This window comes from Phoca vitulina, unplaced genomic scaffold (assembly GCF_004348235.1).
Source record: "Phoca vitulina isolate PV1807 unplaced genomic scaffold, GSC_HSeal_1.0 scaffold57, whole genome shotgun sequence".
NCBI classification, from domain to species: Eukaryota; Metazoa; Chordata; class Mammalia; order Carnivora; family Phocidae; genus Phoca; species Phoca vitulina.
Genome location: NW_022589760.1, coordinates 998,153 through 1,009,213, shown reverse-complemented (window position 1 = coordinate 1,009,213; position 11,061 = coordinate 998,153). Strand labels below are relative to the sequence as shown.

Sequence of the window (11,061 nt, the reverse complement as noted above, 5' to 3'; positions counted from 1 at the left end):
TCAAGGGGAGATGGCTATCATGGAACCCAGACAATTAGGCTCTGGTGTTTCAGGCTCCGGGTCTTATCAGCTTCAGGAGCAAAGTGGGAATAAGGCTGGATTTAATCACAGGCCATATATAAGGTTTCCTTTTCATGGGGCATAAGCCATAGCCATTCTCCAGGAGGTCCTTATGGGGAGCCAAATGATTTTCCTAGGGAATAAAGTGTACTCTAAGTAATACTGTGAACTGCGAGTCTCTATTTGGGAATGGCAATTCTCCAAAATAGGGACTGACTCTGCAGAACCTTGTTACGTTATCCATTGATAAGATGGACATGCACTGTGCTCATGAGGTAGCTAGGCAAAGCCCATCTGAGGTATCAGTTGAAGTGCTTTGCTAACCCAATCGGAACTTCCCCCAGCTCTGGGCTCCAATATAATTAGTCATTAGGAAAATGAAATCAAAACCACAATGAGATACCACTTCATACCCGCTAGGATAGCTATAAACAAAAAGACAACAACAAGGGGCGCCTGGGTGGCTCAGTGGTTAAGCATCTGCCTTCGGCTCAGGTCATGATCCCAGGGTCCTGGGATTGAGCCCCGCATCGGGCTCCCCGCTCAGCGGGAAACCTGCGTCTCCCTCTCCCACTCCCCTGCTTGTGTTCCCTCTCTCGTTGTGTCTCTCTCTGTCAAATAAAATCTTTAAAAAAAAAAAAAAGACAACAACAAGTGTTGGTGAGGATGTGGAGAAATTGGAACCCTCCTGCACTGCTGGTGGGAGTGTAAAACGTTGCAGCCACTTTGGAAAACAGTCTGGCACTTCCTCAAAAGGTTAGACATAGAGTTATCATATGACTCAGCAATTACACTCCTAGGTATATACCCAAGAAAACTGAAAACACATGTCCCTACAGAAACTTGTATGCAAATGTTTATAGCAGCATTATTCATATGAACCAAAAAGTAGAAGTAATCCAAATGTCCATCAACTGGTGAATGGATAAACTATGGTATATCCACACAAGGGAATATTATTCAACCAGAAAAAGGAACAAAATACTAATACACGCTACAACATGAAGAAACATTGAAGTGATTGTCTAAATTGCCCTTTTTACTTAGGTGATCACTTCCAAAGACGGCTGCATTTTGAAATCACCTGGGGGTGCTTATGCAGCTCCCTAGAATCTTTGGGAGTGGGGCCCCTGGACTGATGTTTGAAATCTATTAGACTAGGTGATCTCTAAAGTCCCTTACAGCTCTAGAAATTGTATGTAATCTATGACAGTGGGTCACCAATACACACATTTTTGAAGCAATAAAAGAACCAAGCCCAATGGGTAGCTGTTACTTAGGTCTCCCATTAGGTCCTTCTTAAAATCTAATCTGGTTCTTCTCCAAGGTTTTGTTGCATGCCCCACCCCCACCCAGGAGTGAATGAAGATATTCCTAACAGGGATGAACTATGGCTGAAAGGACAGGCCACAGCTGATGTTATCATGCCCGTGGTGGGTTGCTTTAATAAGAAATCCCCCCACTTTGCAGGTACCTTCCAGTGGACTTGAGAATTACCAGTTTTTCCCTCTATGACATTTAGAGACAAGGTTGGATAGCATGAAGTTATGGACTTCTGACTTCAGGCTTTGTTTATCAGCACCTGTGTGATAAGCTGACTTAGGTTCAGTGTTAATAACGGGGGTGGTTTCTCATTCCTTTGTTTCCCTTAATATTAAAGAACCAAGTTGAATCATGTTCCGGCTGCTGACCTCCTGCTGGTCTCGGCTAAAGACAACTGAAGAGACACGAAGGTAATATTGCAATTATTTCTCTAGACATAGTCCACCATTTCCTCCAATGTATCTGCCCAAAGTCCCTCAAGGGACGAATCTTCATGATATACATTGTGAGGGAGAGTGATTAAGCAATGTCTGCAAGATTGGAGGCAAGGTTGGGGGGCAGATGGCCAATTCTACAAGGCAAGTAAATCAGGGAAGAAATGCATCCTTGAAGCCTTTAAGAAGGGGTTCCCATACCACTTTCTACCACATTGGCTGTGCTTTTTACGGTACATGCATTGGGATTCCTGCAGGCAGAGCCTCAAACGTCAACGAAGAATAGAATTCTTTGTTTATCCCAAGAACTAACTAACAGTGCTTTATAAGGCTTTGGCTCATTTTTCTTTTCTATTTCCAGGAATGTGACCATCATTATCATTGGTTTGGACAACTCGGGCAAAACTGTTCTTGTGGAGGCTTTCCAAAGATGTAAGGAATTAAGAGCATTAGATACTGGTTTAGGTCTCCCATGGGCCCCAGGGACCAATGAAATAATCATTCCGTCCTAGCCTTACTTCATGACCCTCAGGTTCCCTCTTTTGAAGATAAACACTTCCCAACACACACACACACACACACACACACTCCTCTCCTTGGGTATTATCAGCCTGTTTATGTAATGTCTGTCACCTCTCCCTTTACAAGACGTCCTAATTGAAGGTCCTCTCATAGTGTCAGTATGAATGAGCTCAAACTATGTAAAGTACTGTAGTCAATTATAAAGGATAGCAGGTTGAAAAAGGTGTCTAGTTTCAGAACTCAATTAAAGTGGAATTTGGTCTAGATAAGAGAGACAAGTGTGGGATGACGAAGAAGTTTAATAACATGAAACTCTCCGTGACAGTTAATATAGAGGGTTGGAGCTTGAGAAATGTTGTCAGTTCAGAGACATGCAAGCTTAATACCAGATCCCCAGTTTAATACCTTGACATTTCAAGCAACAGTTACACAGAATTTCAGGGAGCTACTATTCTAGTTGTGAAGACCCATCTAACTGCTGGCCAGCCAACCAGGGAGCCCAGCATAGGCTGCCCTCCATTGAAGTTTATAAAATAAAAGAAGGGGTATGACGATGTTGCTGAGCTTGATATTACCTGGGCCCTCAGCAAAGTACAGGAAAGGGCTCACCCGTCTCCTCTGCCACTTGTTTACTTGAAGCCTGCATCAATTTCCTTGCACTACAGTGACTGCCTGCTGGCTGATCTTGCCATCTCTAGTCGACCCCCCACCCCAGTATTCAATCCACACAGTTGCCTGAAGGATCTAATGCAAAAATATGATCATGGCACTTCCCTGCTCAAAACCAAAGCCTCCCCTTTATCATCAAAACAAAATGTAAATTCCCCAGCAGCATACAAGGTCCTCCATGATTTGGCCCTTGATTTCACCTCCAGCTTCCTTTTCCCATGCCCTCTGCATATTGCCCCCTGATAAAGCCAAAACACATTATTTGCCACTCCTCTGTGATCATAGCAGTCTAGTTCACATGCCCACACTCTGTACATGCTGTCTCATGACCTATCAATTCATCCACTTCACTATTTAACTGCTTAATCAAATGCCCTGAGACACAAGCCTAAGTTTGACCCCAGCTCGACCTGGGCCATCCCTAATTCCCAGTGCCTCCTTCCTCAGCTCCCGCTCTATTCTGTGCCTCCCTCTATCTTGCACTTATCACAACATCACTGTACAATAGCAAGTACATCCCCTAGACTGTGAGACCCTTGAGAAGTAATAGATCTTTTCAGCTCTGTAGCTTTAGTCTCTGTACTTTTAGTACCCTCGGGCAGGTACTCAAATATTTGTGGAATGACTATTCTCCCCCATTCTCCTCAGGCAACATACTGCCTCTTTACAACTTCTCCATCCCCCGTCCTTTCCCCTTATAGGCAGCAAACTTGACTCCCTGCCTCTCCCAGTTCTCTGATAGGCAGAAATGGTAAAAAGGCAAGGAGTAGCAGGAAAATCAAGGAGCTAAGATAAATCACAGGATTACTGATGAAAGTGGGGATAATTTTTAGAGCCCCAACACAGCCCCACCCCGAGATTCCCACCCACTCTGGGTGGGGCCTGGGAATCTATCTTTTAAAAACTCCCCAGGTGTTTCTGATGGCCAGCCAGCTTTGGGAAGCTTTCATCTGCAATTTGCCATGTGCTATTTTGTCTATGAGAACAGTGCCTGCTTTTTATTCTAATTCCTAGAGGAGAGAGCCTCTCATCTGTTTAATGTGTTACTATATAACTTGCCTTGTGCTTGGTGACTAACCTGGGGCTGATTCATAAACCAATAGGTGTATGGTTGTGACTTCGTTCAGAGAATAGTTTTGAATGGTCAAGAAGCAAAGTGCCACTGATGTCACAATCTGAAGGCTGTCTCATCTTTGGCCATGCAGGACAACCAGAGTCAATCTAGTAGGTGGCTCTGTACCCAAAATGCAATAGCTCGCCTCCCCTGCTCCTACAGATGTTTATGATTGCCAAGAACAGAAAATAACCTAGGAAGGAAATTCCAATCTACAAGTTCTAACTTGTGTGAACATATGAAGATGCCAGCTATAAAATATTTTGGGGGACATTAGCCATTATTGTCAATGACACCATTCACTGTAACTGTTTTGCCTGTCATGATCCCGTGGGGCAAGAAACCCAAACATGAGAACAAGCAGCTGCCCTAAATGAGGGCATTTAGAGCAGTGCCTCTCAAATCCAGCTATACATTTCAGTTACCTAGGGAGCTTTAAAAAAAAAAAACAAAAAAAGATGCTTAAGCCCCACCCCAGATCTATGGCATCAAACCTTCAAAGAACGAGGCCTGGTGTCATAGGGTTTAAAAGCTCCACAGGTGATCCTCGCGCACAGTGAGTACTGAGAGCCAAAACTCAGAATCACCTGGGGGGATTTCACACCTACTGACCCAGGTGCCTGGAGGTTCAGATACTTTGGTCTGGGTGGGCCCACAGATTCGAAATCTTAAGAGCACCAGATGATGCTGAGGCACAACAAGCATGAGTTTGATTGCTTTCTAAGGCAGTAAGTCTCAAGCTTAAAAGTGCAGAAAAATCACCTGGGGATTTTCTTAACTAGGAGTTTGTTAAACATACGAATGCTTGGGTCCCAAACATAGAGGTTCTGATTCATTTGGTATAAAGTAGAACTTAACGATCACCTCCGTGTATCTCTGAATCAGAGAGTCCCCAGCCTGTGCTTTATGAAACACTATGCTAGGCATGGAGAGATAAATTAGACTCAGTACCTGTCCTCAGGGAGTTTAGAAATTAATAGCGGAAATAAGAGAAATGTAAAATATCAGGAAACAGGGCGCCTGGGTGGCTCAGTTGGTTAAGCGACTGCCTTCGGCTCAGGTCATGATCCTGGAGTCCTGGGATCGAGTCCCGCATCGGGCTCCCTGCTCAGCAGGGAGTCTGCTTCTCCCTCTCCCGCTCCCCCCTCTTGTGCTCTCTCTCTCTCACTCTCTCTCTCAAATAAATAAATAAAATCTTTAAAAAAAAAAATATCAGGAAACCACTTCTCATGGCTTCTAAGGTTCACCAACAATAGATTGCATTATTGAAGGGACTGGTAAGGTTTCAAGTACAAAGAAAAAAAACTAGGGAAAATATTTTGCTCTGACAGGGAAAAAATAATATAAAGCTTACCTGGATGCAGGAAACAAGATTTAAAAATTACCTATGGAGTTTCAACCTATTTACTCACTATTTTTAAGTAGCCCAATACAGACATAGCAAATATCACATCAAAGTTGTGACTGAAAATTATATGTTATCTGAAAACTATAATTAAAAAAGATCATTGACTAACATGAAAACAGGAGTTATAAGATCACATTAAAATGTAATAATATATATATTATACACACACATACATGTAAATGTGTATATAATCATACATTTTCAAAGATTTGAAAGCATCTTACTAACTTCTCAACTAAATGACTCATTCTGGCAATCCCATGGAAAATGTCATAGGTAGATCTAAGGCTATATATAAATAAGAAGCTATGGATTCTGGTGTTAAAACTGCCAGGTATGAGTGTAGAGAATCTATAAAACCATTTTACTACTAATGTGGGGAGAGAGCCAGGCTAGGACTCTCCGTTCAAAAGACTGAAATGTGTATTAAACTGCCATTTTGAACTGCATTTCTATGGGACCTGAAAGAGGCATGGAATGCTCTATGGGATTCTATGCTCTGGCCATAGCCTTGAAATGGTAAACATATCTGAGTTTGGAATGGTTTCTTGGAGGAAATATGAGGAAGAGGACTTCATACTTTCATCCACAGTAACAGACACCATAAACATTTGTTGAACACCTACTACACGTAAGGTAATGCAGAGCCCCTCCCTGACAGAGCTTACATTTTAGTTGGGAAGACAGGACACGCACAGAATGAGGTTAAGAACCAGTTCACTAGACCACGTGCTCAATGAGAGAGAGAGAGAAATGAGAACTGGACAGGTCAGAGAGGCTTCCTAAAAAAAAAGTGGTATTTGAGCTGGACCTTGAAGAAAGGGTGGGAGAGAAGGGCCTCTTGTTCATTCATTCATTCATTCCACAAATATTTGTTATGCCAGCTGTGTGCTCACAGATACAATGGTGACTAGAACTGAAAGGGTTCCTGTCCTGTTGTAGCTTGTAACTCAGATAACAAAATCATAGAATTTATAACACTAATATGTGCTGTGAGTGGTAAGCCCGGAAGAAAGGCACCTTGTCCAGACTGGGGGATGGTGGTGTGAGTTAGGGAAAACTCCCTAGAGGAAACAAGATCTAAACTGATATATTTTCAAAAAGACATTAAGCAAACAGAGTAGTGGAAGAGTGTTCTAAGCAGTGGGAAATAGCATCTTGTGAAGGCCCAGGGCAAGACAGAGCATGGCATTCTTGTGGCATGGGAGGAACACGAGCCAAGGAGCAGAGGGAGGAAGAAACTGGGTGTGTACCAGGAGCTCTGTGGACACCAGTCAGGTCTGGCAGGTTAGGAGGCAAAGGAGTCAGTATTCTATCCTGCGAGCAGTGGGCACTCACTGAAGGTTACTGAGCCAGGAAAGGGTAGCATGACAGAGTGCTGGTTGAGGAATATGAATCCGTGAGTGTGAGCAGGATGGCAAGATGCCTCAGTTGGATTCCTCAGGGCAGGCTCTGGTCAAGGTTCAGATTGTTGTTTAACACATTCTTACACCTAACCCCTGCTTTGTGGTTGCTTCTCCTCTCTTCCCCTATGCCCAGTACTTCCCAGTAGGATGGATAATTGTATGAAATCTGAACTGACTACGCTCTTGCTGGATGAGTATGAAGTTTCCATCTATGACCTGAATGGAGACATGAAGGGCCGAGAAATCTGGCCGAACTACTACGCACAGGCACACGGACTTGTTTTTGTCCTGGATTCCAGTGACTTAGGACGTATGCAGGAAGTGAAGATCATCTTGACACATCTGCTGTCTGATAAAAGAGTGGCAGGGAAACCTATCCTATTGTAAGGCTCTGCTTTTGTGCCCAATTGCCCCTTCCCATGTACCTTCAGAAGAGAAGTAGGCAGAGGAAGGGTGGCCCCTTTGTCACACCCAGCTTGACCTCCTCTTCCCTTCAGCTCAGTGAGGGTAAGTGGTCCAGTCCTCTGGGGGCGGTTTTCAAAAGCCACTTTCAGTCTCTGACCCTGAGAAGGTGGCAGAAAACAAGCCCTATTTTGTATAATTGATGCCAGTGGACTCCTCCTTTGGCAAACTACCCAAGGGTCATGTAACTAGCATTCATTCCAGGGTGATAATTCCGGTGGCCCATCAATCCTCATCCTTCCCCCACTCCCTATTTGCTTTTTTCATTCCTCATTAGTACCCCCAACTCAAGCCCGAACAGAGGTTGGGAGAGTGTGTAAAAACTCCAAATCTGTTCATATCCTGGTTAGCAATTCTAATTCAAGTTTGATGGCATAGCGTAGAGAAAGTGAGAAACGAGGCCTGGAGATTATCTTGAATTCAAAGTATCTGTCCTCTTCTTTCCTCCACTGAGAGTTGGCTAGAAATATTTCTGCCTCATCCCATCGGTTATGTTTTTAAAGCTAGTTCCTGGATATGTAGTAGTTATACTAGATTGGTCCTCTTTCCCTTCTTTCCCTCCTCTTTCCCTTCTTTGCTTGCCCTTGGCCTCTATTTCTGTTACACTCTTCCTTTTCTCTTCCCTCCCCCTCTCCTATGTCCTGCTCTAGCCTGGCAAACAAACAAGACAAGAAGGATGCCCTCCAACCTTGTGATATTATTGAATATCTACTCCTAGAAAGGCTAGTGAATGAGAACAAGTCCCTGTGCCGAGTGGTAAGTATCAACCCCCCTTCCTCCCCTCCCTCACCCTCACCCTCTCGAGCCCAGCTGATGTATCCCTTGGCCCATTCCATAATCAGCCTCATCTGCCAGGTCTCAGGCAAAGCCTCTCCCCCACAGGCAACATCTACAGTGATGATTTCTGACTCAACGCTGACAGTAAATAACACATTCTTATAACACTTTCACATCTGTTTTCTCATTAGGCCTTCAAAATAGCTCTGTACAATTAGAAGTTTCAACATCCTCATTTTATGGATAAGAAAGCTAAGGCTCAGAGGCTATGAGTGACTTGCCCAAGGTCACACATCTGGGACACGACACCACAATCACTTTTTTAAAGGACCTTAACTTTTGTCTTTCGTCTTCCTTCTCAGGAGTGAGCGCTGGGTGTCTCCTGGGAAGTCTGAGAGCCTCTCTAGGCATAGCAGAGCTTCAGTGTACCTCTGCTCTTGGCCAAGAATAACTGGGACTTTGGGCATCGAGGGTTCCAGTCCTGTGGGCTAGAGCCTTCTCTTCTCTTTTTGTCACAGGAACCCTGTTCAGCTATCAAAAACCCCCAAAGAAGGAACCATCAGCCCATAATCGAAGGGCTGCGCTGGCTATTAGCTGCCATTGGGGATAAATACGAAGAGCTGTGTACTCGCCAACAGCCTCTCACCTCGAGCATCCCAACCTCCAAGGGCACCAGAGGCTCTGGGGAAAGATGCTCATCAGACAGGTACTGAGCTGCCTCTATTAGGTGTACTATGAAGAAGAGATGCAGGAGTCAATCTTCAACATATGCAGGGAGGTCTGGGTGGTGTTTGGATTCTGTGCAGTGCTGAGCAAGTGTCTCAAGATCAGTTGGCCCAAATGGGGCTAGGGCAACGACCATGAACATTCCAACATTGTTAGGCCTACCCTCCCCTCATGTTAGTGGGATGAGTTGTAGAAAGGTAAAGCCAAACCTATCCGTATTAGAGCTTCTCCAAAACAGGGTTTCTGTTGCCTGGTTTGCCACACAGAGGCGCACAGAAACAGGAGCCCCTTAAGCTGATTGGAGACATTTTATGGCGAAAAGTCTTAAAGCTACCCTACATTCTCTGCTTTTGGTTCTCTGTTCCTCCCATTAATTAGGAAAGATGAGAGAGAACAGGAGTATGGAAAAGAAGAAGAAAAAGGAAAAAAAAGAAAACAGGAGTTGATTAAGGTTTTGAGGACTAAAAGACCTAAATGTCCTCTTGCTCTGTCATCCCTTTCAAGGTCCAAAGGCATACGACAGGGATGGGGTAATAGCTACATTCAATTAAGGAGCCTGAAGTGTATTTATTTTCACTACTGCTTTGTCTTTCCTCTCTTCCCCAGCTTTGCTACCAGGCTGGGAATGTCCAAAGAAAAAAGACAGCATCTAGGACAACGCTCAGTGGAAGCTAGACCCCTAAAGCCAATCCTACAGGTAAGTGGCTCTTTAAATGTTGCCGCCCCAGCGACCAATCCCTGAACTGTCGGAGCACCAACTTTTTTTTTTTTTCTCCATCTTCTTGCTGTACAGAAAGAAGATTTAAGATTAAGGCCCAAAAAGAATATATCAGTAACGTTTGCTTTAGATGAACCCATGGAGGAGGGTGAATGTTCTGGCGGAAATAGAACTTGGAACACTACTGAGCTTTGCTACAATCAAAGTGATGACTTGCAGCCCCCAGCTCCATTTGTCAATGATGATCTTTTTGAAGGTAATGATGGGCCAGTGGTCAGCCAGAAAAGAAAAGATATATAGACCTTCTCTCACAATTTATCAAAGAGTATTCCTATTTTGAGTCTGAAACTCTTTTCTCATACTAAGGTTGGTGGTTAGAAGAAGCAGGTGAAGTACAGGGAGAGTACTTGGGGACTACCCTCTGGTAGCCCAGTATGATGCCCCAGCACCCCAGCACTGGCTGACACTGGGTGGGAGGGGTGGGGTGGCTGGGTGATGGACATTGGAGAGGGTATATGCTATGGTGAGCACTGTGAATTGTGTGAGGCTGATGAATCACAGACCTGTACCCCTGAAACAAATAATACATTATATGTTAATAAAAAATCAAAATTTAAAAACTCACAATTTAAAAAATCAAAAAAATTAAAACGTGGAAACCCAATATTGTGTACAACAGCTAAAAGTTGGAAACAAGCTAAAGGACTAATAATGGGGAACAGCTAAATAAATTTTGGTGCATTCATACAATGGAATACTATGCAGACATTAAAAGGGATAAGGTTGACTTATATTTACTGACATGGAAAGTTTTCCACAGCCTGATATTTTGTTAGAGAAAATGGTAAATCAGAGTCTAGCATGTTCAGCGTGACGTGTATACATGCACAGAATATCTGAAGGGAAATCACCAAAACAGCAGTGGTTTTCTCCAGGGGTGAGATACTAGGTGATTTTGAGAAGTAAAAGGCCTAGGTGACTTTCTTTGGATGTTTGGTTTTTTGGAAATTCTAGTTTTTATAATAAGCATACACAATCTCTCCCAATACAATAAAGGCATTTTTTTTTTTTTAAAGCTATGAGACCTTGAGGGCCCATTGTTGTTAATGGCCACTCCTTCTCAGTGTTCCTTGGGACCCCACTGTCCGTGATGGTCAACTGTCAATATTATGTCACCTCTGCTCTCCAAGGAATCTAGCCCTTCAGGCCACCCCAGAGCCTTGGATTGTTATACCTATATGGAGGGGCCTAGCCTTGACCAGGGCCACTGAGGAGGAGAGAGGCACTGCTCTGGGGACGAGGGGTGAGGATGAGAGCTGAGTGGAAGAAATCTGGTAGAAGAGCAGAGGAAGTGTTTTTCTAGATGTCAGGAACTACCCCTAAATCTCTGTCCAAAACTGAAATCCATTTTTCATTTCTATAACCTCAGAACCCAAGGCAAA

The 11,061-nt window shown here is 43.8% G+C and overlaps 1 protein-coding gene across 1 annotated transcript; it reads left to right on the top strand.

The window, feature by feature from the left end:
• The first annotated feature begins 1,734 nt into the window (after window positions 1-1,734).
• On the top strand, window positions 1,735-10,047 carry ARL13A (ADP ribosylation factor like GTPase 13A). The gene is made up of 8 exons (XM_032390021.1): window positions 1,735-1,793; window positions 2,179-2,249; window positions 7,070-7,319; window positions 8,049-8,154; window positions 8,694-8,881; window positions 9,508-9,598; window positions 9,695-9,875; window positions 9,986-10,047. The coding sequence occupies exons 1-8, from the start codon at window positions 1,735-1,737 to the stop codon at window positions 10,045-10,047; spliced, it is 1,008 nt and encodes a 335-aa protein (XP_032245912.1).
• Window positions 10,048-11,061: the final 1,014 nt, after the last annotated feature.